The 25,960-nt window shown below is 53.1% G+C and overlaps 1 protein-coding gene across 1 annotated transcript; it reads left to right on the top strand.

Moving 5' to 3' along the window:
* The first annotated feature begins 2,638 nt into the window (after window positions 1–2,638).
* PALD1 (phosphatase domain containing paladin 1) lies at window positions 2,639–22,665 on the top strand. Its single transcript, XM_049789263.1, has 19 exons — window positions 2,639–2,823; window positions 5,473–5,575; window positions 6,810–6,989; window positions 8,139–8,303; window positions 8,931–9,091; window positions 9,168–9,243; window positions 10,126–10,277; window positions 10,521–10,620; window positions 10,742–10,846; window positions 13,776–13,871; window positions 14,274–14,402; window positions 14,707–14,823; window positions 14,900–15,055; window positions 15,220–15,402; window positions 15,965–16,105; window positions 16,200–16,271; window positions 17,736–17,876; window positions 20,745–20,900; window positions 22,235–22,665. Exons 1-19 carry the CDS (start codon window positions 2,639–2,641, stop codon window positions 22,385–22,387), a joined length of 2,571 nt encoding a protein of 856 aa, XP_049645220.1. The 3' UTR covers window positions 22,388–22,665.
* The last annotated feature ends 3,295 nt before the right edge of the window (window positions 22,666–25,960 follow it).

The raw sequence follows: 25,960 nt of genomic DNA, 5'->3' as shown, positions 1-25,960 counted from the left end.
GCCACACCCGGCAGTGCTCAGGGGTTACTCCTGGCTGTCTGCTCAGAAATAGCTCCTGGCAGGCACGGGGGACCATATGGGACACTGGGATTTGAACCAACCACCTTTGGTCCTGGATCGGCTGCTTGCAAGGCAAACACCGCTGTGCTATCTCTCCGGGCCCAGCTGTTTTGTTTTGTGGAAACTGGGTGTCACCTCCACCCCTATCTTCCCTCCCTAGAGGATAATTGTCAATAGCCTAGACAGAAAAGCCATAAAGACACCCACCTGGGCTGTCACATGGAAATAAGCTCATGGGAATTTGAGGGGACAATAGATAAAGGGGACTGGGGCTGGACAGAGGCCTGTCCAGAGCTAGGAGGGGTAATGGGAGTCTCTAGGGTGAGCACTGTGGGAACTGTCCTGGGCAAGGAACACTGACCTTGTCTGACCTTGAAGCTAGGACATATGATGGTGCTTTTTTAGGGTGGGGGCATACCTGGCGGCGCTCATGGGTACTCCTGGCTCTTCGCTCAGAAATCGCTCCTGGCAGGCTCAGGGAACCACATTGGATGCTGGGAATCAAATCCGGGTCCATCCTGAATTGGCAGCATGGAAGGCAGATGCCCTACTGTTGTGCTATCAGTCCAGTCCAGGAAGGTGCTTTTCAAAGGATGTGCCCCAAAGTCACCGTGTTGATTCAGAATGCAGGGAATAAATCCTCTGCCTGGTTCTGCAGACTCAGATTCCTTATCCTTGAGTCCCTTGGGAAGGCACAAGGTGGGTGGGCAGAGAAAGTGACAGCATCAGCTCATTTTACCCCCTGAGCCAGGAAGGACACAGCTGGGCCATAGTGGGAACAGCTGGCAGTGATACCGGAAGAGAATGGAATGTCTCAGTCTGTGAATGGAGTGGGTGGTGTGCAAGCAAAAAGGGCTTCCTTTGGGAACTGAGCTTTAGGCCTCCAAGGGCACTTAGAAAGTGGGAGGATGGGGTGGGGAGGGCAGCTGCTAGCTAAGAGCTGTGGGAGGTGGGGGCAGCTTCCCCACCCCAATTTTGCTGGGAATAACAGACAGGACAATATGGAGCCCAGAAATGCTTGGGGTGTTGCCAACTACTGGAATTCCAAGGACAGACTGGAATTAGCCCCTGGACACTGCTGCTTATGGGGGCTTGGACTGGGCTGGGAGCAGTGCTGGGGGCAGGGGATGGAGAGAGTTCGGTCATCTCACCTGTTGCCTGGAAGGCAGTGAGGGAGGCTGTACTGTTGAGACTGTTGTCCCTGCAGGTTGGTAATGCTACTTCATAGTTTGTTTTTATTTGGGGGTCATACCTGGCAGTGTTCAGGGATTACTCCTGGTTCTACACTCAGGAATCACTCCTGGCAGGCTCAGGGGACCATATGGGATGCCAGGGATCGAATCTGGGTTGGCCACATGCAAGGCAAGTGCTCTCCCTGCTGTGCTATCTGTATACCAAGATTCAGCCTGTAGGCAGGACGCTGGGCCCCCAGGCTGTGCAGGGTGACTTAAGAGATACTGTGGTGGAGTCAGGAGCCCTGGCACTTCCATGAATCTCCAGAACCTTGTACTTCCCTTGATCTGCTGAGAGTTCCCTAGTCTGGACTGTGCCATGCTCATCTGGTCCCATCTACCACAAAGTCTCCCCCATACCCAGGACTTACTCCAGCCATTTCCTCTAGCCTGACTATACACTGCAATTCCCCCCAGGGCCCCAGGGACATCTCCTGCTCCCCATCTGGAAGGCCAGGCCTCCTGTGGTGGTCTCACCCACTCACTCAGGACCCTGAACCTAGCCTGCATGGAGGGTTAACCCATTTCCTTATTCTCTATTTTATTTTATTTATTTTATTTTTTTTTGGTTTTTGGGCCACACCCGGCATTGCTCAGGGGTTACTCCTGGCTGTTTGCTCAGAAATAGCTCCTGGCAGGCACGGGGGACCATACGGGACACTGGGATTCGAACCAACCACCTTTGGTCCTGAATAGGCTGCTTGCAAGGCAAACGCCGCTGTGCTATCTCTCCGTGCCCCATCCTTATTCTCTATTAAAAACATTTTGAGATGTTGTTTTTGGGCTATACCCTGCAATGCTCAGGCTTCTTCCTGGCTCTGCACTCAGGCAGGATTCACCTCTGGCGGGCTCTAGGGGTCATACAGGATGCTGGGGCTTGAACCCAGGTCAGCCACTGGACTATTGCTCTAGCTCCCTAAAATTATTTATTATTGTTAGCTTTTTTGGTTGTTGTTTTGTGTTTTTGGTGGACTGGGGCTTGAACCACCTGGTTCAGCTATTCCTGACTCTGCTCAGGACTCATCTCTAGCTGTATCCAGGAGACTATAGGCCATTCTGGGGATTTCTCTGGGTTTAGCCCTTGGGCTCTCTCTCTGCCCCCATCAGCTCTATTTTTGCTAGAATGGGAGAAGGTGTTTGAATTGGCCTTTCTGTCTTGCCATACCTACCAGTTCCCCAAAGCAGGAAAGACCAGCCAAGGGGGCATCGGAGCCCTCCAAACCCTGACTGTGCACATCCAAGGGGGAACAAACAGCGGAGGGGCAGGAACCCCACTCTGATTTTCCTGTCTGCCTGACCATTCACTCTCGTCCACAGATCCTAGGTCCTGAGCCCGCCGGCGGACTATGGGGACAACGGCCAGCGCAGCCCAGCAGCCAGTCTCCTCAGGCGCCTTCTTTGAGAGTCCACAGGGTGTGGGGACAATGGAAAGTCGCCCCTCACTGGGTGCCCACCAGCTCCAGACTACTGCCTTGCACAACATTAGGGCCAAGTCCATCATCCCCAATAAGGTGGCCCCCGTCATGATCACGTGAGTGCGGGGGAGTGGGGCCCATTGCCTCTCACTTTCCAGAAGACACAGCTGGGGAGGTACAGGGAAAGGCAGGGGTGGATAGCCCAGGTGGAGACTCTGAGCCCAGAAAAGCTTAGTTAGCTCTTTGTTTGGAGTCACAGAGCAAGTGGGAAGCAGAACAGGATGGATGGTCGTATATGTGTGTGTGTGGTTGTATGTGTGTGTGTGTGCACACGAACCTACATGTTACTTAACCATGTCTACAGCAGCAGGAGCTTCTCGAGGTAATTATGGTGGCAGAAATATATTTTGAAAAGCAATTTGGACTGTGTGGAGGGAAAAAATAAAGAAAAGCAATTTGGTGGGGGGGTCCAAAGATATATGAGATTAAATACTTCCTTACTTACATCCTGTGTGAATCCTCGACACATTATGTGGCCCCTGAGCACTACCAGGGATTGTTCCAAGCACAGAGCCAGGAATAGCTCCTGAGGGCCGCTGAGTCTGCCCCACCTGTTGCCAGAAATATATTAATAAAATAAAAATGCTTTAAACATATTATTGGCTGAACATCTTCAAAAGAGGTTTGTCTACTAAAATACATTAAATTTATTTATTTATTTATTTTTTGTTTTTGGGATACACTTGTGATATTCAAGGGTTATTCCTGGCTCTGCTCTCAGGGGTCACTCCTGGTGGTTCCGGGGGTACCATATGGGATGCCAGAGATTGAACCCAGATTGGGCTGCATGCAAGGCAAACATCCTCTGCTGTGTTATTGCTCCAGCTCCTAAATTTAGATTTTTAAAATTATTGTCTTTTTTTGTTTTTTGGGTCACACCCGGCAACGCTCAGGGGTTATTCTTGGCTCGACGCTCAGAAATCGCCCCCGGCAGGCTCGGGGGACCATATGGGATGCCGGGATTAGAATCACGGTCCTTCTGCATGCAAGGCAAATGCCTTACCGCTGTGCTATCTCTTCGGCCTAAAATTATTGTCTTGATTCCAAACTGACATTAATCTCAAATGGTGAAAGAAAAGAGTTGGTTGGTTTTCCTAATTAGATTTAGGGTCATTCCAGAAGAGGTGGAAGGTTTATTTGGATACATTGAGAGAGGTTTGGAAGCACATCAGGAAATAGACTTCAAATTCCTATCCTTTGGGGGGGGGGGTCCTATGAAGGACAAGTTCTGGGGTGCAATGGCTTGGATGGTAGGCAAGGTAGAAGCTCCATGATCTGGGGTTTCCATGCCCTGGAGTGTCTGTGCTCTGGGGTATCTGTGTTCTGGGGTGCCCTACTCTGTGGTATCTATGCCCTTGGGTGTCCGGGACCTTGAGTATCCAAGCCTTGGGGTGTCTTGATTTGGGGTATCCATATCCTGGGGTGTCATGCCTTGAGGTGTCTATGCTCTGGGGTGTGGTGTCTGTGCTCTGGGTGTCTCTGCCTTGGGGTATCTATGTCCTGGGGTGCCTGTGCCTTGGGGTGTCTGTGCCCTTGGGTGTTTGCTCAGGACACCTGGCTCTGCATTCAGGGATCACTCCTGGTATTGCTCTGGGGACCATGTGTGGTGCAGATGATAGAATCCAAGTCAGCCATTTGTGATGCAAACATCTTACCCTCTCGCCATACTATCTCTCCAGCCTCTGCTGTGTCCCTTTTTACTAGCTGCACTGTGACTCTGGTGTTTTAAGTGCTAAACCTTTCTGGCATAGCATCCTTGGGAATCTAAGCTGGGTGTGTACTTGTGGGTTTTGTTGAGAATGTCCTGTGAAAAGACAGAGATACTAGTAATACGAATGATCTTAATGAACAGTCTCTGCATAGGACACTGTACTAAGCACTTAAGTTGTTTAGCACAGTGACCTCTTAGAGCAGCCTTAGAGGTCCGAAACATGGGGATCTGAGCTATACAGAGTAACTCCAGTTACTGGGGAGTGGAGTTGGGTGTTATGTCCAGGTCTTGCAGTGCTATAGCCTGTGCTCCGAGACACCTAGTGCACTGTGGAATTGTGGGTCTTGGCCTTATTCTCACGGAGGATCCTTTATATTGGAGACTAGAGTGAATAGAAGGTAGACAAAGTAGGTCTGTCAATTGAAGGAAGAGGCAGTGTTCCAGGATAGTATAACCATTCCACGATCAACCAGCCTCCCACTTTCACTTCTGGATGTTCACCAGGAAGTAGCAGCACACACCTTTCCCTGGAGGGAATGATTTAGAAGTCACACTTATAGCCACTTTAACACTTCATTAGTCAGAATGCAATCACATGGAGGCTGGAGCAATAGCACAGTGGTAAGGCATTTGCAGTCAACACAGGACGGACCCTGGTTTGAATCTCAGCATCCCATATGGTCGCCCGAACCTGCCAGGAGCGACTTCTGAGCTCAGAGCCAGGAGTAACCCCTGAATGTCACTGGGTGTGGACCCCTCCTAAAGTGCAATCGCACGACTATACTAGCTGTAAGGGAGTCTGGGAAATGTAGTCTTCAGCTAAATGATGCAGTTCAAATTCAAGGTTCTATTGCTGAGGAAGAAAGAGGGATGTGGATATTGGGAACAGAGGAATCTCTGCCTCAAATGGGTAGCTGAGTGGGGTGGAGACTGGTTAGAAGTGAAAGGCCCTGTTTGAGAAGGGTCTGATATGTCTTCATTCTGTCCCGGGCAGATACAACTGCAAGGAAGAATTTCAGATTCATGATGAGCTGCTCAAAGCCCACTACACACTGGGCCAGCTTTCTGATGCCAGCCCCGAGCACTATCTGGTGCAGGTGAGACCTCTCCTCATCCTGTCCTCCCCAAGTGTCTTCCCAGATGCTGCAGCTCTCAATTTTGCATCTGCGTTACCAACTGACCCACCTTCTGGTGTTCAATCCCTTCAATCCCACTTGTTCATGTGCTCCTGTCCCTTCTCTCTCCTGGAACCTGTTTTTCCCATCCTGTGGGTAGTGCTCTGTTCTATTACTTTATTTTTGGGGCCACACCTGGCAGTGCTCAGGAATCACTCAGGAATCACTCCTGGCAGTGTTTGGGGGACCATATGGGATGATGGGGATTGAACCTGGGTTGGCTGTGTGTAAGGCAAATGCCCTCCCTGCTGTGCTATGACTCCAGCCCTGGTACTCTGAGATATTAGCCCTTGCCTGTCATCTGCCTGCTTAGCCAGTCCCCAGTGCCTGTGTTAATATTAGGAAGAACATGCTGAGGTCCGGAAGCTCCCAGACCACTTTCCTTAAGCTGGTACTATTCAGGGCATCCTCTGCAGAAGCTCTGATGTCTCTGTCTTAGCTTCATTTGCTTTAAACATCTGCATAAGATCAGAGTCCTCTAGGCCTAAGGCTTTGTCCTCTGCCTGGGGCAGTGCTGGGCTCAGGGCTGCTGCTCAGAAAACCTTGAGTGTGTCGCTGACCCATGGGGGTGCAGGAGCAGCTTAGGGAAGTTTTGGCATGTGGTAGGATTCAGCCCCCTTCTCAGCAACTGAGCAGTGAAGTGTGGGTCCCATTAGCAGTCTGTCTGGTCCTATCTGCTGTCACCTGCTATGCACCCTCTGTGGGTGTCTTGTGGGTTCCTCCTGTGGGGAGAAAAGACCCCGCTACCTCAACTCTGGAGAACCAGCTCAGCGCTTGTCCTTTTGCCTAAATTCAGTTGCCTCTCTCCCTGCCTCTTCTTCATGCCCTTTCTTGGGGTGAGAATATTTACTTCCTCCTAGGAGGACCCAGTCGAGAGGTATCAACCATGCCCCTCTCTGCTTCCTTTCTTCAGGACTTACATGCCATCTCCTCCAGGAAGTTTTCTTTGATGCCTCACAGCTTTTTTTTTCCTGCACTCAGTGACACACTTCCTTAGGTGGTGGGTGTCCAAAGTATCCTAGGTTATCCCATGATTTATCCCCAGCAATCCGGGAATCATTTTCTGTCTCCTTGACCCTGTGTGTTCTGGGTTCCAAATCTCACAGGTTGAAGGTGTCCCTATGTCATCACTCATGGTCTGGTATCCCCCCACTAGGGACGCTACTTCCTGGTGCAGGATGTCGCCGAGAACACGGACATACTGGGCACCAAGCAGAGCTGCGGGGCCCCCAACTTCCGGCAGGCACGGAGTGGGCTGGCTGTGTTTGGCATGGGCCAGCCCAGCCTCTTGGGGTTTGGGAGGGTGCTGCAGAAGCTCCAGAAGGAAGGACACAGGGTGAGTATAGCAGAAGGGCCTGAAGGGGCATTTTCAGGGGTGCTGGAAGGCTGGGGAGATGGCTGTTTGGTGGTAGATCTGGATTAGTTTGATTCCTGCAACCTAGGAGTACGGGCCCAGCAACTCTCTTCTGAGTGGGAAGTAAGGGGAACAGACAGGTTGGGGTCAGATTGGGGGTGAACTGTGGTCAGTCTCAGGTCACTTTAGATGAGAAGGGTCAGCTTCCAGTCCATGGGGAAAACTGAGGGGTGATTCTGGTCCCCGAGTCAGACCTGACCCAGATCAGACCAGAACCAAATCCGATTCTGACCCAGATGTGACTCAGCCCCAGCAGTGCCTGAGGATCCCAGGGTGAGTTTTGCTCAGACTTGGGCTGGAATGCAGCCGTGTGCATCAGGTAATGAAGCTCAGTGCACCAGAGGGGGCTGTTCTGCCCTGCCAGCCCCCACACTCAGTTCCCCAGCTCCATTAGGGCTGATACCTGTCCCACTCCCCCTTTTCCCGTGCAGTGCTCAGTAAATTAATGGTTGTATGGCAGGGCCATTCATTTCTTCATCTCATGCCTACCAAACCCCTGACCATTTTTTATTTTTAACTTTTGGACCATATCTGGCGGCGCTCAGGGGTTACTCCTGACTCTGCACTCAGAAATCACATCTGGCAGACTCGTGGGATTCTATGGGATGTCAGGGATCCTAAGGATTTTTACTGGGATCAGCCACATGCAAGACAGGTGCCTTAACCCCTACACCTTAACCCCTACACTGTCTGGCTGTGTGAACCTCCGATTTCTTGGGGAGACCCTTTTGCAGGCATAGTTTTAACTGAGGCACTGTATCATCCTCAAGCATCTCTAGACATGACCCCTGAGCACAGAGCTGGGCAGTAGCTCCAGATCATGGCCAGGTGTGAGCCCCAAAACCATACAACTCCCCAAAAGAGTCAAAAGTCAAAGCCAGAATGAAGGCGCTGGATTTCTGTGTAGTCTGGTGACCCAAAGCAGGGAGGATTTGCTGAGATGGCTTTGGGGCTAAGCTCAGTTTTGGGGGGGGAGGGGTGCAGGCTAAAGGACCATGCGGAGTAAGGGACATGGCCAGGAGGGGGGGCATGTGCTGTCCGGGGGTGACAGCTGTCCTCTGCGGCCTCCAGGACTGCCTCATCTTCTGTGTGCGCGAGGAGCCTGTGCTGTTTCTTCGATCTGGAGACGACTTTGTGTCCTACACCCCAAGGGACAAACAGAACCTGCAGGAAAATGTCCAGGGCCTCCGGCCTGGGGGCTGCGTGGAGAGCTTGGAGCTAGCGATCCGGAAGGAGGTGGGGCCCTGGTCGGAGAGGGACCCTGGCCCACAGCCCTCTTTGCTTCACCAGCTATGCTCCCCTAGCTTCTGTGCACCCACTTTTTTGCCCTGTATGAGCCAGTATCAGGTTGTCTTGCCAGTGAGGGGCAACACCTGACCCTTCCTGACCCCTCTGCTTTATTCCTCTCTGGCTGCACCTGTTTCTCAGCTGGCGTTATTGAGGGTAACCCCTTTATGTAACAGCCCATGTTGGGGTAGAAAGACTTGGCATCAAGCCTGTGGAATGATGCAGTGACTATGGTATTGGGGATAAGCCTGGCAGGGTGAGTGAGTTGTGGAGGTTCAGCCTGGTGAGATGACCATCGGCCTGGCCTGAGTCTGGTTTAAGCTCCCTTTGTCTCCCTCTTTCTCATGAGTTGGGGCACCCACATAGCCTGGAAGTATGTAGATTTCATGAAGATTCACACAGGTGTGACCTGAGGCCAGCCTGGTCCTCTCACCTCCTGGCAGCTCCTGTCTGCCCTTGAGCTAGTGGCCACTCTGTCCCCTTAGGACTCCTCATTGTTATAGTCCCCCAAGTCCCTGCTGCTGGGGCACTTGGCCGAAAGTGCCTCATGGTCCTTGGCCTCACTTGTCCCTGCAGATCCATGACTTTGCACAGCTGAGCGAGAACACGTACCATGTCTACCCCAGCCCCGAGGACCCGTGGGGGAAGCCCCATGCTGTGGCTATTCGGGGCGAGGATGACGTACATGTGTCTGGTGAAGTGTTCCGGAGGCCCCTCTTCTTGAAGCCTACCTACAGGTCTGTAGGCCAGTGTGTTCAGGCTGGGGGGACTGGGCGGTGAGTACCCCCCCTGACGGGCTCCTCTCTCTGGCAGGTACCACCGCCTTCCCCTGTCCGAGCATGGGTCCCCCCTGGAGCCGCAGTTGGATGTATTTGTCAGTGTCCTCCGGGTAAGAGAGGGCAGCTGCCTGTTGGATGGGGCGGGGCTGTGGGCGTATAGGTACTGAGGAAACCAAGTTGAGCTGTGAAGGGGGCCTGTGTGTGTGAGTGTGAGTGCATTGTATGTGTGAGTGTGAGTATATGAATATGTTTCTGAGTATATGTGTGCGTGTGTGTGTTTGCACATTTTCTGGTCAAACCCGAACCCTGGTCATCTGCAGTCAGGACAAGGCCGTGCCAGCTGCCTGTTGCTATGCCCTTACACCCTCCTTGTGTAGACCCTGGGGCTCCTGCCCTTTCCCAGATCTGCAGATGCCTCAGCTGCACCTCTCACACCCCACTGGGCTGCAGGGGTCGCCTCAGTTGGTTTGATCTCACTGATCTGTTCCCCTGTCCCGCTGGAACCTGGAACCACAGTCATTCTCAGTTTCCTCAGGTTCGGGAAAGGCACAGCCTGTGTTAGCCTCTCCTTCCTTCCCTCTCATTACTTTCCCCTCCCCTCCTGTTCCTTTCCTTTTCTATTTCCTCCCTTATTCCCACTTCCCTTTCTCCTCCTCTGACCTTCTCTCCCTACCTTTCCTCCCCTCCCTTTCCAATCCTGCACTCAGGGATCACTCCTGGTGGGGCTCCAGTGGGGATTACACCTGGGTTGGTCCTTGCAACACAACAACATCAACACAACACAACAACAACCCGGATTGGTCCGTGCACAAACAGGTGCTCTCAAGCCACACCTCCTCTCTGGTCCAGGTGCTGTGTTTTGGGGTAGGTGGAACAGGGGGCTCTGTTGGCCACACTTTGCCTTGGCCACTGTCTGAACCACCAGGACTGCTGCACTGTGGGGCCCTGAGTAGAGGTTTAGGGAGCCGTGTCTGAAGCCCTTGTTCCCCCAGGAGACCCCCAGTCTGCTGTCTCTTCGAGATGCCTGTGGCCCGGCCCCTGCTCTCCTCTTTAGCTGCCAGACGGGCGTGGGCAGGACCAACTTGGGCATGGCTCTAGGTGCCCTTGTCCTGTTTCACCATGATGGGACAGCCACCAGGTCAAAGTGAGTGCCATGAGAGGGGTGGTCAGGGCTGCTTGAAATGTGGGGAGTCGAGCTTCTCAGGAGCTCAATGTCTGGGGTACAGTTCTGGTCTGCCAGACTTGCCATGGGACTGGAGATCATTTGGCCTCTCTGGGCCTCAGATGACACCATGGTAAATGCTCTTTGTGACCTTGCTAAAAGGATGGGAGGAGTTGCAGGGGCACCTTGGGGACCGTGGGGACACTACTGACCCTTCCTTGTCAGGGCCGTAGCCCCGCAGAATAAACCACTACCCATGGAACAGCTGCAGGTGGTCCAGAGCTTTGTTCACCTGGTGTCCCAGGGCAGGAAGATGGTGGAGGAGGTGAGTCGGCCGGATAGGCTGCAATGGCAGGGGCATGAGAGAGGACAGCCCTTCTTGGTGGCATACTTTGCTCCCTCTTCACCTTGCCTGCCCTTTTCTTGTGTGCCTCTCATGCCTTCAGGTGGATAGAGCTGTGTCTGCCTGTGCGGAACTACATGACCTGAGGGACGTCATCCTGGATGCCCAGAGGAAGCAGGAGTGTGGTCCACCAGGAAGCTTGGTCCAGGTGAGAGGCGGCTGACTGGCTCAGGCGGGAACTTTCACATGGGTCTTTCCTGATCTCTACTCTCGGGACAGGGCAGGATTTGGGCCAGGGGAGGAAGACCTGGGCCTTCCTTTGGGAAAGGAGGTTTTATTTCCTCTGGCCCTAAGATGCAGAGTTCAGGGTGGAAAAAGGAGCTATGCTGAGGGGTTCTGGGGGGCAGTCTGTTGAAAACTTCCTTTCTGCCAACCACACTCTTGGTATTGCTTTGGGAAAGTGGGGGACCGGGCCAGTCTTTGCCCATGTCCTAGGGAGAAGCAGCTCTGTGTGGCCAAGTTTGCATGTGATCAGATGCATTAACTCTACAGAGCCCTTTTCTTCTTTAATTTGCTTAAATACTATATTTTGTTTTATTTAGTTTTGAGGGGCCACAACGCGCATTGCTCAGGGATCTCTCCTGGCAATGATGGGGGACCTTCTATGGTGCCAGGGATCAAACTAGGGTTAGCTGTGTGCAAGGCAAGCTGCTTGTCCATGCTGTGCTATCACTCTGTTTTGCTGCAGCCCATTTGACTTTGTGTTAGTCCTTCAAGCCAGAGTTTTGACCATCTGCTTGCTCTCTTTTTTCACTTTCTCTCTCTCTTTTTTTAAAGTTTTAAAATTTAGGGCCCGGAGAGATAGCACAGCGGTGTTTGCCTTGCAAGCAGCCAATCCAGGACCAAAGGTGGTTGGTTCGAATTCCGGTGTCCCATATGGTCCCCCGTGCCTGCCAGGAGCTATTTCTGAGCAGACAGCCAGGAGTAACCCCTGAGCACTGCAGGGTGTGGCCCAAAAACCAAAAAAAAAAAAAAAGTTTTAAAATTTATTTATTTTAGTTTTTGTGCTACAACTGGTGGTGCTCACTCTTGACTCTATACTCAGAAATCACTCTTGGCAGACTCGGGGGACCATATGGGATGCCAGGGATCTAGTTCAAGTCTGCTGTGTACAAAGCAAATGGCCTCTTCCCAGTGTTATCACTCTGTCCTCATAATATTTGTTTCTTTTCTCTTATTTCCTTTTTTTTTTTTTTTTGGTTTTTGGGTCACACCTGGCAGCGCTCAGAGGTTACTCCTGGCTCTATGCTTAGAAATCGCCCCTGGCAGGCACAGGGCGCCATATGGGATGCCGGGATTCGAATCGCCGTCCTTCTGCATGAAAGGCAAACGCCTTACCTCCATGCTATCTCTCTGGCCCCAATATTTGTCTATTTTCTAATTAAGTAAATGCTTTAATTGAATTACCATGAGATACACAGTTACAAAGTTGTTCATGATTGAGTTTTAATCATACAATTTCCAACCCCCTTTACCAGGGCACATTTCCCACCACCTATGTCCCCAATTGCCCTCCTGCTATCTACCCTGCTTGCCTCCTCTTCCTCCTCCTCTCCTCCTCTTCCTCTTCTTCCTCTTTCACCTTCTCCTACCTCCTTTCCTCCCTCTTCCCCTCCTCCCTTTCCCTCTTCCTCTTCTTTCTCCTCCTCCTCTTCCTCCCTCTTCCTTTCATACCACTTCAGTAACTGTTCTGCAGACCCCTTTTAAGGGTCCTACAGATGGGGCTGAGTTTAGCAGGGACATGCATTTCCTTTGCCTGATAACTGGCAGGGGAGCCCCAGGTCTGAAGGGTCTGAAAGGCCTGAAGGTGAAGCTGAGAGGATCAATCCTGACACCCCCTCCCTGAGCCCTCAAGGGTGGGGTCACAGAGCTTGTTTGCAGACTCCAATCCTTTTTTTTTTTTTTTTTTTTTTTTGGTTACACCTAGTGGTGGTTAGAGTTGATTCCTGGCTCTGCACTCAGGAATTACTCCTGCCAGGCTCTGGGGATGCTCTAAGATGTGGGGATGGAACCCTGGGTCAGCTGTATGCAAGGCAAACACCCCCCCTGCTGTTCTATTGCTCTGCCCTCCCCTCAATTCTTTCATTTTGCTCTGCCCTCCTCCCAATCCTTTCATTCATCGTTCAGATGAATCAATCACCTTCCTGTAAAGGTGCCTTGATAACAGTTCCTTTGAGCACTGCTTATGGGGTCTTCCTGTCTCTTGGAGGGAGGCTTTTATTTTTGCCTGCACTTGTTGGGCTACTCCTGACCCAGTGCTCTGGGCATTTTTTCCCTACAGCAGGGGTCTCAAACTCGTGGCCCAAGGGCCGTTTGCGGCCCTCCGTACAACATTTTGTGGCCCGAGGCTGGCCTTCAAATATCGCAGTATTCGCAATTATTTGCTTACCGAGTAATCGCAATAAAATTCGCATTAGTAAGAAAAAATCGCATTAAACACTCGCATACCCCGAGCAGTTCCGTTCGGGGTATGCAAATGTTTAATGCGATTTTTTGCGATTTTTTTCGTACTAATGCGATTTTTTTATTTCGAATATTCGGTAAGCGAAATCCCTTATGCGGCCCTGCCTCACCCCAACTTTGCCTCCTGAGGCCCCCAGGTAAACTGAGTTTGAGACCCCTGCCCTACAGTGTTTAGGGGGGGCCACATGACTCTGGGGAGCAAACCCAGCAAACTCATCTTGTCTTCATGCAGGAACCAAGATTCTCAGGGAGGGTTTTAATTTTGGTTTTTGGGCCACACCCAGCGATGCTCAGGGGTTACTCCTGGCTGTCTGCTCAGAAATAGCTCCTGGCAGGCACGGGGGACCATATGGGACACCGGAATTCGAACCAACCACCTTTGGTCCTGGATCTGCTGCTTGCAATCTCTGCTATCTCTCCGGGCCCAGGGAGGGTTTTTCTATCTCAGGAAGAGCATGTCTACACCCACTGTTTCCACTCTTTGTGAGGGCAATGGTCACTCCCTGCTGTCTCCAGAGTCCCCTTTTCTGTGCCTGCTCTGTGCTCAGTGGGGTGGGGATCAGGGCGTATATTCCCTGTGCTCACCCACTCTTCCCACTCCCATGTGCTCCCAGGGAAGCCGCAGCATGCACGGAGTCCAGCAGAGGGCGCTGCGGAGCCTGGAGTACTATTTCTATCTGATCCTGTTTAACTATTACCTTCACGAGCAGGTGGGGCTGTGGGGTGAGTGGGAGGTAAAGCGGGGTGAGGGGCTGCCCCCAGACCAGTGACTGCCATGGGGGGGTGACTAGAGCGGGGCCTGGGGGATGTGTCATCTCCAAACAGGCTGGTGTGGGAGGAAAGATGGACCTTGGAGAGAGGGGGTGGTCCTGAGTAGGGCAGGCAGAGTGGCCCCCAACTCTCACACCTGCTCTCTCTTTTGAGTCCCCAGATTTCATCCCTGCACCCCCTTCTTTGAGCTTTTCTGAGCTCGGAGAGACCTTGTCTTTCCTTCTTGCTCCTCTTTCTCTGGTCCAGGTTGGGCTTGTCTGGGGACTCCTTTAGCAGAGAACAGGCAGGGCATCTGGGGTGGTGCTGTGCCCTGAACCCCATCTCTCTGCCTTGGGCCCCAGTACCCGCTGGCCTTTGCCCTCAATTTCAGCCGCTGGCTATGTACCCACCCTGAGCTGTACCGCCTGCCCTTGACGCTGAGCCCAGCAACGTCCCTGGCTCCCCAGGACCTCATGGCCCAAGGTGCCCTGGTGAGTGGGTGCAGTGGGTTTGCAGAGTGCTGACTTTGGGTTCCTGGTGTGTGTGTGGCCTCCCGGGAAGCAAAGAAAGGTGGACTGTGTGCAATAGGTCTGGGGTCATTTGCAAGCCCCAGAAAGCATTTGCCACTGTGACTATCAGCCCAGCCCAGGCCCTTAGTGGCTGCGGGGCTCCCCTGTGTCATCTGAGAGCGGGTCCCATTGCTGCTATGTTCATGCAGGTGGCCACATTCCTACCTTGTGCAGAAGAGCCACTGGCCATGGGGTGCCAGCCTCCTTGCTCACAGCTCTCCCACAGGTTCCTGATGACCTCCTGTCTTCGGACGCCCTGGGCACCCTCAGAGAGATGGATGTGGCCAACTTCCGGCGAGTCCCCCGCATGCCCATTTATGGCACAGCCCAGCCCAGCTCCAAGGTGACAGCCCAGGGGACTTGGAGGGGGTCTGGGTGTGGGGGAGAGAGCCCCCAATTGACTGTCCTCCTATCCCCAGGCCCTGGGCTGCATCCTGGCCCACCTAACAGGTGCTAAGCGGAAGCTGCAGCAAGTGATGTGGGTGAACCTGAGGGAGGAGCTGGTGGTTCAGCTCGATGGGCACCCCCACAGCCTGCTCTGGTCTGGGCCTGCCCTGGCCCCTCACCAGCTGGAGGTGAGCCCCGCCTTCTGTACCACCCTTTCCTGGAGGCCTGGAGGGGGGTGGCCCAGGAGGGTCTGTCAAAGTCCCTTCCCCTCTGCACGCAGGGACACTGAGGCTCTCCCAGAATAGCTCTGGGAGATGCTGTCTCATGGCCCATCCTCTCTGTCCACCCCCAGGCCCTGGAGACACAGCTGAAGGCCCACCTAAGCATGCCCCCCATGGGGGCCCAGGCCTCTCACACACCTAAGTTCCAGTCATGCCTCACCACACAGGAAGTCTTCAGCCAGCTGCAGGGGACCTTCCCGGGCCTCACCTACCACCGCATTCCCCTGCCGGACTTATGTGCACCCCGAGAGGAGGTGAATGACCCCATGGGTGGGGCCTAGGAGGGGGGTATGCATGTATATGTGCAATACATGTGTGTGCATAGACAAACACACAAACTGCACACACCCGTGGGACTGTTCACATGTGCATACAAACACCCTGTGAACATAGATGTGCACACATATACATACATGTTTATATATATCCCCTACCCCTGCCTCATCCTGCAGAGGGTCCCTACAGGTCTGTGGCCACTCACTGCCTTGGGATCACATGTTACCCTCTGGGGATCGTGGGCAGTGGCTGCAATGTCTGGGCCCCAGATGAGCTGGGTGACCTCAGTTCAGGGCCCTGGCCTGCCCACTCCTTCCCTGTCTTCTCACCTTCCCAACATCCACAAGCTGGTGGTTTACAGGTGTCAGTATGAATTTACACATGGGTGGTCCCAGTCTTGGTGCCTGTGACTATACCTAGGTACAGTCCCAGTCCTGCTCGTGCCCACAGAGGGGTGTGTAGGCCTGGCCCAAAGCAGGGGTCGAAGCACCGTTGGGTTGCCCATTTATCGGGCCTCAATTTCACCCCTGATCTCTGCAGGACTTTGACCGGCTGCTGGAGACCCTGCGGGTTGCCCTCAGCGATGAGCCAGCCACAGGCTTTGTGTTCAGTTGCCTCAGCGGCCGGGGTCGGACCACCATGGCCATGGTGCTGGCAGTTCTGGCCTTCTGGCACATTCAGGTACTTGATCCCCAGGGCAGGGAGGTTCTGGGCCCCTTAGAACAGGGGGAGGTGTGGTTTCCGTGCTCCCTGTTCAGCAGCTGTCCTCCCACAGGGCTTCCCTGAGGTGGATGAGGAGGACCTGGTGAGCGTGCCTGATGCCAAGTTCACCAAGGGAGAGTTTGAGGTGAGTGTGGGCAGCTGTGGGGCGAGGGGGTGAGTGTGGGGGCATCAGAGCTCCTCATCATGGCGTCCGTCACCTGTCTAGCCAGCAGAGGGCCCCTACGGGTCTGTGGTCACCCACTGCCACAGGGCCACATGCCACCCTCCGTTTGGGGACCGTGGACAGTGGCTGCAGCAGCTGGGCTTCACCCAAGGTGGTAACCTCAATGCAAGGCCCTGGCCAACCCACCCCTTTCCTGTTTGCTCAAGTCGTGGTTTACAGATGGGGAGGGTGGCTGTCAGCTGGCCCATGGCAGTCTGGCTGGCCCTGAGCCCTGCTCTGTCGCCCTGCTGTCTTGGACTTGGTGACCCCTTCTGGGCTCAGGTCTTCTCCTGGGCTTAGGAATTTTACTGTGCTCCTTGGGCCCATTCTATAGCCTGAACTTTTCAGTGTTCAAACTCTGCATGCAGTGCTGAGGCCATGAAGGCCACACCTCACAGTTTTTTGGGGACCTTGTGGTGCTGAGGGGCCAACTCAGAATCTTTGAGCTCTCTTTATGCCCTCAAGAGATGGGAGAGGAGCCCTTGCCATCCAAGTGGGACCAACTCACACTCAAGCTCCCATGAGCCCTATCTGGGGAGCACCACCAGGAGAGGAGGTAGGGCTGATGATCAGGACCACAGAACAAGAGGAAGGTATTGCCCTGCACAAGCCTTAGTTTCACCAGAAGCCAAAGAGTCTTTCATCCTCTGAGCCCTACCCCTCAGCTGGTGTTCCAACTGTCTGGGAGCTGTTGGGATAGGAGAGTGACAGTGGAGTGTCCTGGTTATATCACAGTCCACCATCCTTTATGGTGGTTCTGGACCACTGGACCAGTATGTAGTTGAAACTTCTTCAAACAATGAGCTCAGAGATGCCCAGCCACCCCTAAACCCTTCTGAGGGCTGAGGCACCATCGGGCTCTGTGGTTCAGCTTAGGCTGATGCTGGGTGCGGGCTGGGTGCAGTGCTGGGTGCAGCCTGGGGGGTAGGGCTGGAACCTCCCCTCAGTCCTCCATCTCCCAGATCTCTTTTGACACTTGTTTTGTTTTTGGTCCACACCTGACTGCTCTCAGGAAAACTTCTGGGGGCTGGAGAGATAGCACAACAGTAGGGCATTTGCCTTGCATGCAGCTGACCCAGGACAGACGGTGGTTCGAATCCCAGTGGTTTGAATCCCAGCATCCCATATGGTCCCCCGAGCCTGCCAGGATTGATTTCTGAGCACAGAGCCAGGAGTAACCCCTGAATGCTGCCAGGCATGACCAAAACAAAACAAAACAAAACAAAAACAAAACAAAACAAAACAAAAACTCCTGTCAGGCTCGGAGGACCCTATGGATTGCTAGTTACTGGATACTGGACTCAGGTCCGTCACATGTAAGGCAAATGTCTTCCCCGCTGTGCCATTGGCTCCCATCCTTTCTCTGACACTCCCCTTCGACCCCAGGTGGTGATGAAGGTGGTGCAGCTGCTGCCTGATGGGCACCGTGTGAAGCGGGAGGTGGACGCGGCGCTGGACACGGTCAGCGAGACCATGACGCCAATGCACTACCATCTGCGTGAGATTATCATCTGCTCCTACCGCCAGGTGCACAGCCTTGTGGGGAACCAAGCACTAGGTCCCACACACAGCCCATTCGGAGATGCTCTGTGGCATGTGTGCTCTGCAGACCCTCATCCTGTCCTTGTGTCTCTGCCGCCCGGCACCAGAATTCTGCATGCCAGAACATGGGGTTTGAGCTCAGCCATTCGGAACCTTCCAGATGTGGGAAGGAGTTGGGGGGAAAGGACTTGGCTGAATTGTCTACCAGGCACTGTGCCCTAGTGAGCTGTCAGAAGGTGGCAGCAGTGAGCTAGTGCCATACGTAATCCAAAAGGGTCGCCAAGTCCCTCTCAGGAAGGGAGGCTGAAACCATAGCACAGTGGGAAGGGTGCTTGCCCATTCGGCAGACTCGGGTTCATTCCTTCGCATCCCTGTACATGGCTCAGGAGTGATTCCTGAATACAGCCAAGAGTAACCCTGAGCATCAGAGTGGAGACACTGAGAGCTGGCCTGGGTCATTTGGACCTGACGCATGCGTTGCCTCCAGCTGCGAGGTGCTAACTGTATTTAGAGTCAATGAAGGTGCTTTGGTCCCCACAGTTGCTGGGGGGATGTCAGAAAAGGGTCAGAATGTCCATCCCCAGAACAGAGCTAAGGGAGAGTGGTGTTCTTAGCCACGCGTGTGCTGGTCCCTTTGCATTGTGGGGTTGCTTTAATGAAGGTAGAGAAGGAAGTAAAAGCCAGCAGAGGATTCTCACATGCGCCATCTTGGTGTTGACTCTGCAGTGGGAGGATGGGGATCTTGGAGTCCGCACTGGGACCACTTGGTAGTGAAGTCAAAGCCCAAAAAACAAAAAACAAAAAAACCCACAAGATCCTTGTCATCCACAGATATGCCCACTAGAGGACCCCCTTAAGCTGAGCAGGAGGCTTTAAGCTCCAAGGAGATTCTAGTCACTAGAATCTATGTAACCGGTCTGAGCTGGAGTCCAGCCCTGTCTCCAAGAGGAGGGGATTGACAGCTAGCGTCACTCAGGCCTGAGACAAGCCAAGAAAAGGCTGGGAGGGCAGAAAGCCCGAGTTGAGGATAGAGCTCTGGATCTTTGTGCAGGTCTCTTTAGGGTGGGGGTCCTCCTTCGTGGGGGGCTGCGGGTGAGGTTAGAATCCAGTGTGCTGGGCTCCCTGTGGCATGTTGTCCAGCCTTGATGCAACCACAGTGGGCAGCACTGTGCCAGGGCCCTGAGGTGCTGGGGAGTGCCAGGCCTGTTGTCCTGGCAACTTTCTCCAGATTCTTCTGTTTTGGGCTCAGGCTCCATAGATGAAGCTTTTGTATGGCTTCACACAGCTAATGACAGCCTGACCTTCTAGGGCCTGGATAAGCACAACCTTACTTTTAGTGACACGAGGCGGCCAGCCTTGTTTCCTCCGGACAGCAGCCGCCTCAGGTGGCTTTGAGGACATGGACCATGGCAGGACCAGGGCCTAGTCTCAGCCCCAGAACCTCTTGTCCAGAACCATGCCAAATACCAGGCCTGACCTGCAGCTAGTAGTCAGATCTAGAGCTGATGGCCTGTCCCTGGCCAGTGTCAGCGGCTCTACCCTAGTGTTTACAGGCCCAGTGCTCTATGAGTCCATGCAGGTGGCCACTGTGTGTCCACAGGATTGGGCTCCCTCCCTCCCTCCTCTCTCTTTCTTTTTCTCTCTCTTTCTTTTTCTCTCTCTCTCTTTCTCTCTCTCTTTCTCTCTTTCTTTCTTTCTTTCTTTCTTTCTTTCTTTCTTTCTTTCTTTCTTTCTTTCTTTCTTTCTTTCTTTCTTTCTTTCTTTCTTTCTTTCTTTCTTTCTTTCTTTCTTTCTTTCTTTCTTTCTTTCTTTCTTTCTTTCCTTCCTTCCTTCCTTCCTTCCTTCCTTCCTTCCTTCCTTCCTTCCTTCCTTCCTTCCTTCCTTCCTTCTTTCTTTCTTTCTTTCTTTCTTTCTTTCTTTCTTCTTTCTTTCTTTCTTTCTTTCTTTCTTTCTTTCTTTCTTCCTTCTCCTTTCTCCTTCCTTCCTTCCTTCCTTCCTCCCTCCCTCCCTCCCTCCCTCCTTCCTTCCTTCCTTCCTTCCTTCCTTCCTTCCTTCCTTCCTTTCTTTCTTTCTTTCTTTCTTTCTTTCTTTTCTTTCTTTCTTTCTTTCTTTCTTTCTTTCTTTCTTTCTTTCTTTCTTTCTTTCTTTCTTTCTTTTTTCTTCTTTCTCCTTCCTTCCTTCCTTCCTTCCTTCCTTCCTTCCTTCCTTCCTTCCTTCCTTCCTTCCTTCCTTCCTTCCTTCCTTCCTTCCTTCCTTCCTCCCTCCTTCCCTCCCTCCTTCCCTCCTTTCCATCCTTCCTTCCTTGAAAAGGGCCCTGAACTAGGTGTTTGGGGGGTGCAGGGCTTGGGCTCTGTAAGTGCCTGGGCACAGCCATTGGGACAGTGGCCATCCCTGGGAGGGCTGCGGGGTTCTGGGCAGGTCTGTACTCAGGTCATCTTTCTTGGCTACCGCCTGATTTCTAAACACGATTCTTTTTGGTTTTCGACTTGGGCCCATGCCTGGTGGTGCTCAGGGATTGTGCAGAGCCAGGGCTCCACTCTAGCATGGTAGGCAGTAAGTGTGAGTTTGTGTGTGAGTGTGCGTGCATACCCGTGAGTAGTGTGCATGTGTGTGAGTGTATTTGTGTGCATATGCATGTGCATATGTGAGAGCGCTGTGCCTGTGAGTACCATATGCGAGTATGCGAGTGTGTGTCTGAGTGTGTGAGGGCATGTGTGTGCATCTGTGAGAGCACAGTGTGAGTTAAGCCTGTTCGTGGGTATGTGATCATGCATGTGTGAGCGATGTGGTTATGTGGGCAGTGTGAAGGTGTCGGGGTGGGAGCCCCTACACTAACCACCCCTCGATCTGCAGGCGAAGGCCGCCAAGACGGAGCACGATGCAGAGCGCCTGCACCTGCGGAGCTTGCAGTACTTGGAGCGCTACCTGTCTCTGGTGCTCTTCAATGCCTACCTGCACCTGGAGAAGGCAGCCGCTTGGCAGAGGCCCTTCAGCACCTGGATGCGCGAGGTGAGGAGGCTCTGGGCCCAGAGGCACATAGGACTCTATCCTGTCTTGTCTCATCTGCCCTTGGTGATGACAAGCTGTGATGGACTGTGATGGGCTGTCTTGGACAGTCTTTGCTGGTTGCCTCTGAAGGACATGGGGCGTGTGGGAATAGAGGGGTGTGTGAGGACAGGGAGTGGTGTGGGGATGTGTGTGCCTAGGCCAGACCTCACTCCACACTCCCCAGCCACCATTGCTTGAACAGTTTGCGGCCATTGCTGTTTGCAACCCTCTCTGGACTCTGGCAGGGCAGACGAGAACAGTGCTCTGGCTTCTGAGTATGGTTATGCTGGTGGCCCTTACTGCACCTTCTAGCCCCTGGGCCCCATATTCAAAAGGCCAAAGCAATCTGCGCCCCCCAGAGAATGTCATTGGGCTCCTTGAGATGCTACTGGATCAGGCCATGCTTGGTCTGAGCAGAGGAGGGACCAAGTACAGTGGGGTGAGGACCCCTTGTTCTTGGCAAGTGAGGTGTGTGCTGATTCTAGGACAATGTCTGTCTCAGGGCCCCCCCCCAGCACCCTGCTCAGCCCCCACTGGGGTCTCTGGGTCACCAAGGGGCTGTCTTCTCCCCTGCCAAGACCTCTGTAATTACCCTTGGCCTGCCTGCCACTGGCCTCTTCTCCTGGATACCAGCTAGGATTAATGTCCTCAAGTAGGCGGGGCGGGGGCCTTACCCTTGTGAGTCTGGATTGGGACAGGCCAAGGCTTGTGGGTGTTGTGCCATGAACATGTCTTTACCGTGGTCCTTAGCAAGTGCACTGGGGGGGCTGTGTGCTAGGACTGATCACATGAGTGCCCGAGTCCCACCTTAGCTGCGCTCTCAGAGTGGATGGGTACTACAGTTGTTTTCAAATGGGAAAAGTCTGGGGGCCAGGGGCTGAGTGGTGGACATGGTGTGCTGCCTTGGAGCTGCCTCAGAGTGTGGACTCAGCCCTGCTGTCTGGGCTTGGAGCTGCCATTCCCACCCCAGAGGGAGGTAGAGGGGGGGCTGGGCTAAGGGGACATTCATGCAAGGCCCTTCTGGCCTGTCACCGAAAATCATGGACCTTCTCTGTCCCTGCCCCTCTACACAGGTGGATTGTGCTCCTGCATGTGCAGGGGCACTCTGGTGTCTCTCCCGCGCTCCCCGTGTGTGCAGGGCCTTCTCCAGAAGGCAGGAAGAGGGTGCGGTGACAGATGGCATTGCTTGTTCCCCAATAGCCCTATGCACCCTGCAGTACCACTGAGAGTGGACGCGGGGTGAGCTGGGGGTCCCCCTGTCCCTGGACCCTGCCTTATCTCTCCTCTCCTCTCAGGTGGCATCCAAGGCTGGAGTTTACGAGATCCTCAACTGTCTGGGCTTCCCTGAGTTCGAGGGAGAGGAGCAGCTACCCTTCTCCTGGCTGCGCTGTCGGTGGCAGGAGCAGAGAGGCAGCCCTGAGTCCCTCGTGGCCGGCGACTTCCTATAACGTCTGTCCTCCCTACCCAGGGACAGCACACTGAGCAGGGCTCCCAGAAACAGTTCCTGGTGTCCTGAAAGAGAGACTGACATGGAGCCGACCCCTTACCTGGATCGTTTCAATAGGGCGCTTTGCCCATGTTCATTTCTGGTAGCTGTTGGCTGCCAAGCTCAGCTGGGCTGGACCCTCTGCGTGTGATCTGTCAGTTTGTGGCAATTTGGCGTCTCATATGGGGTTCCCCACCTTCCCTGAGTGTCTCCCCTGTGCTTGCACATTGGTCATGGGGTCTGCTGGCAGGGACTTGGGATGGAAGGTGGACTGTTACTCTAAAGGCACCTTTACCTAGCTCCTGCCTCTTGTGCTTTTACTCTGAGACAGCAGGAGGGGCAACCATAAAGCCTGGAGTGGGGTTACTGGGCATCCTCCCAGCCTCCCTCCCTGCCTCTCACTCTTGCTCAGTGCTGGCAGAACCCAGAGCTGGGAGAAGGCGGGAGAACTTGTCAGAGAGGAAGGTGTCCTAGGGATGGGTACAGCCCCTGGGGGTCTTGGATCTTCTTCCTTCCTGCCCACCATCCCAACGCAGCCCGGTGTCCCTGCTGCAGTGGCAGGAACTGCTCAGAGAGTGGGGTGGCTGCCTGGAATGTGTGGAGTGATCCGGAGCTGCCGTCCCAGGAAGTGGGAACATCCGAGAGGCAGTGGAACATGCCGTGTGTTCTTGACCCACACAGCTCAGTTTCTGGGCCCAGCTCTGAGCTATGGGGGTGCTGGCTGCCCTCCAGATAGCCTGGTTGGACTCTGCACTTCCACAGTATATGAGATTGGGGTGCTGTGAGCTAGGAGTTTTGAAAAGAGGTAGTCTTGTGTTTAGGAACTGGGGTTGGCCTCCCCAGTACCATATGGCCTCTTAGCATACTGAAAATAGACCCCCCCTTTTTTTTAAGTAGACCCTGAGCCATGACACTAGGTGTGCCTCTCTCTCATTTTCCAAAAAAAAAGTATTTAGAAATGGGGACCGAGATTGAAATTCATATTTGCCCAATGTTGGAAAGTGCTTGGCATCTCAGGTGAACTCTCCAGTGGAATGTCTGTTGGTTTGTTGACAACCTTTTTTTGGGGGGGAGGGCTTATTGTCCTTTTTTTTTTTTTCACTTCACTTGTTCAGTGTTCATGTCTGCACCCTCAGGGTGAGGTAAGCCTTGGAAAGGACTGAGGGGTCTTCCGTGTCTTTTCGAGTGTCCTGGGTTTCAGCTGGGCTGGGAGCCCAAGCCATTTCTTCCCTGCTATCACATCCTCGCCTGACCAAGGGGAGGATAATAACTTGCCTACCTACCTCACAAGGGTGTTGTGAGGATTCATTTGTGTGTGTTGTATTATTTTTTGTACAGAGCTTTTGGATATTAAAAGCAGCTCCAACGGTGTGACCCTAGCCCAGCTTGTTTTGTTTGCACATGGGTCTGGGGCTGCACTAGAGCTAATATGCCTGCAGGTAAGGGTGGTGTTGTGTAGAATGAGTCAGCTCTGGGACTGAAAAGGGAGAAAGGGGGCCCAGAAAGATAGCATGGAGGTAAGGATGGTAGTTCAAATCCCTGCATCCCATATGGTCCCTCGAACCTGCCAGGAGCAATTTCTGAACATAGAGCCAGGAGTAACCCCTGAGTGCTGCCGGGTGTAACCCCCCCCCCAAAAAAAAAAAAAAAAAAGAAAAGGGAGAAAGGGAGACTTCCTCTCAGGTCCCTTGTCCTTGGAGGCAGACACCTGCACAGTGGGAGAGGAGAGCTATCTGCACTTGGGAATGCAGCAAAAGGTCTTTCAGTGGCTGCCCGCAGGGTGCCTCTCAGCACCTACTGTCTCCTCCCACCTTGCTGGATTTTAGAAAAGGGACCTGGAGAGTGAGGAAGAGAACTCAAGTCTTGCCCTCAATCACGTCCAAGATCGGGGCACTGAACTCTAGGAGTCTTAATGCCCATGTCAGCAGAAGGTGGCCACAGTGGAACTCCGAGCTCTAACACCCTTACAGGGTGATCCCCCAGACTGGGAATGGGGACTCTGGGGTTATCAATTAGACAGCAGAGTCCATGGTTCCAAGCAAGGGCACAGAGGTATGTGTGCTGTTGGGGAGCATGTCTGCGAGCAGTGTGTATGAATGTGTGTACCCATATGCTCTCATGTGTTTGTATGTGTGCATGATGCATATTTGCTCATATAATCTTGTGTGTGATGTCTCTGTGCATGTGTGTGCATGTGTCCACATGCAAGCACATGTGTATGACACGTGTAATCATGTGTAAGAATGCTTGCATGATGTCTCTAATCACATGTACATGATGCATGTGTGACCCATGTGTATGCCTTGCACATATGGCATGTATGTGTAAATGCATACTTCTGTATAGACACATGTAAATGTACCCGTTAGATATAAAGACATGAAAAAAATAAACATGTATAACCAGATAGTTGATAGTTCAAGGAGAGGGGCAGAAAAAGGTGACCTAAGGACCTTAATTACCAGAATATTGCCATCCCGGGGCCGGGCGGTGGCGCTAAAGGTAAGGTGCCTGCCTTGCCTGCGCTAGCCTTGGACGGACCGAGGTTCGATCCCCCGGTGTCCCATATGGTCCCCCAAGCCAGGAGCAACTTCTGAGCGCATTGCCAGGAGTAACCCCTGAGCGTTACTGGGTGTGGCCCAAAAACCAAAAACAAAAAAAAAAAAAAAACAAAAAAAAAGGGGCCGGGCGGTGGCGCTGGAGGTAAGGTGCCTGCCTTGCCTGCGCTAGCCTAGGACGGACCACGGTTCGATCCCCCGGCGTCCCATATGGTCCCCCAAGAAGCCAGGAGCAACTTCTGAGCGCATAGCCAGGAGTAACCCCTGAGCGTCACAGGGTGTGGCCCAAAAAAACCAAAAAAAAAAAAAAAAAAAAAAAGAATATTGCCATCCCTAGGGAATGACCTGTGGACAGGAGTCCTGTATTCAGTCTTTTTTTTTGTTTTTTTTTTTTGTTTTTTGTTTTGTTTTTGTGGTTTTTGGGTCACACCCGGCTGTGCTCAGGGGTTACTCCTGGCTCCAGGCTCAGAAATTGCTCCTGGCAGGAACGGAGGACCATATGGGGCACTGGGATTCGAACCGATGACCTCCTGCATGAAGGGCAAACGCCTTACCTCCATGCTATCTCTCCGGCCCCTGTATTCAGTCTTTTATCTGCCGCCTCTCCTGGAGGACGACAATCCTCAGAAATTTAACCTCAGCTTCCTCTTTTGTCATGCATCCCTTTTCTGAGATGTAAAGATCTGGGATGCTGGGATTCGAACACAATCGTCTGTCCAGAATCAGCTGTGTGCAAATGTCCTCTGCTGTGCTATCTCTCAGGCTCCCCACCCCCTCCCCCATCTTGTTTCCTTAATCCTTGTGATGCCCCCAGCTTCGAGCCTGTTCACCAGGGCTGGACTGTGGCAGTAATTGTGCATAAATTTGTGTACACAGTGCCTTGTGTGTACGTGTGAATATATGTATGCATAGATATGTGATGTGCGTGTGCGCATGAATGGGTGTGACTGGGGCCTTTTGCACTCCTCTTGGAATGT

The sequence above is a fragment of the Suncus etruscus genome, chromosome 15 (assembly GCF_024139225.1).
Source record: "Suncus etruscus isolate mSunEtr1 chromosome 15, mSunEtr1.pri.cur, whole genome shotgun sequence".
Classification (NCBI taxonomy): Eukaryota; Metazoa; Chordata; class Mammalia; order Eulipotyphla; family Soricidae; genus Suncus; species Suncus etruscus.
The sequence above is the reverse complement of the archived record's forward strand: the minus strand, read 5'-3'. Positions and strand labels throughout refer to the sequence as shown.

Coding starts and splice junctions, on each gene's coding strand:
- PALD1 (XM_049789263.1), top strand. CDS start 2,639: ATGGGGACAACGGCCAGCGCAGCCCAGCAGCCAGTCTCCTCAGGCGCC. Junction 2,824..5,472: donor GTGGCCCCCGTCATGATCAC/GTGAGTGCGGGG, acceptor TGTCCCGGGCAG/ATACAACTGCAAGGAAGAAT. Junction 10,621..10,741: donor GCAGGAAGATGGTGGAGGAG/GTGAGTCGGCCG, acceptor TCATGCCTTCAG/GTGGATAGAGCTGTGTCTGC.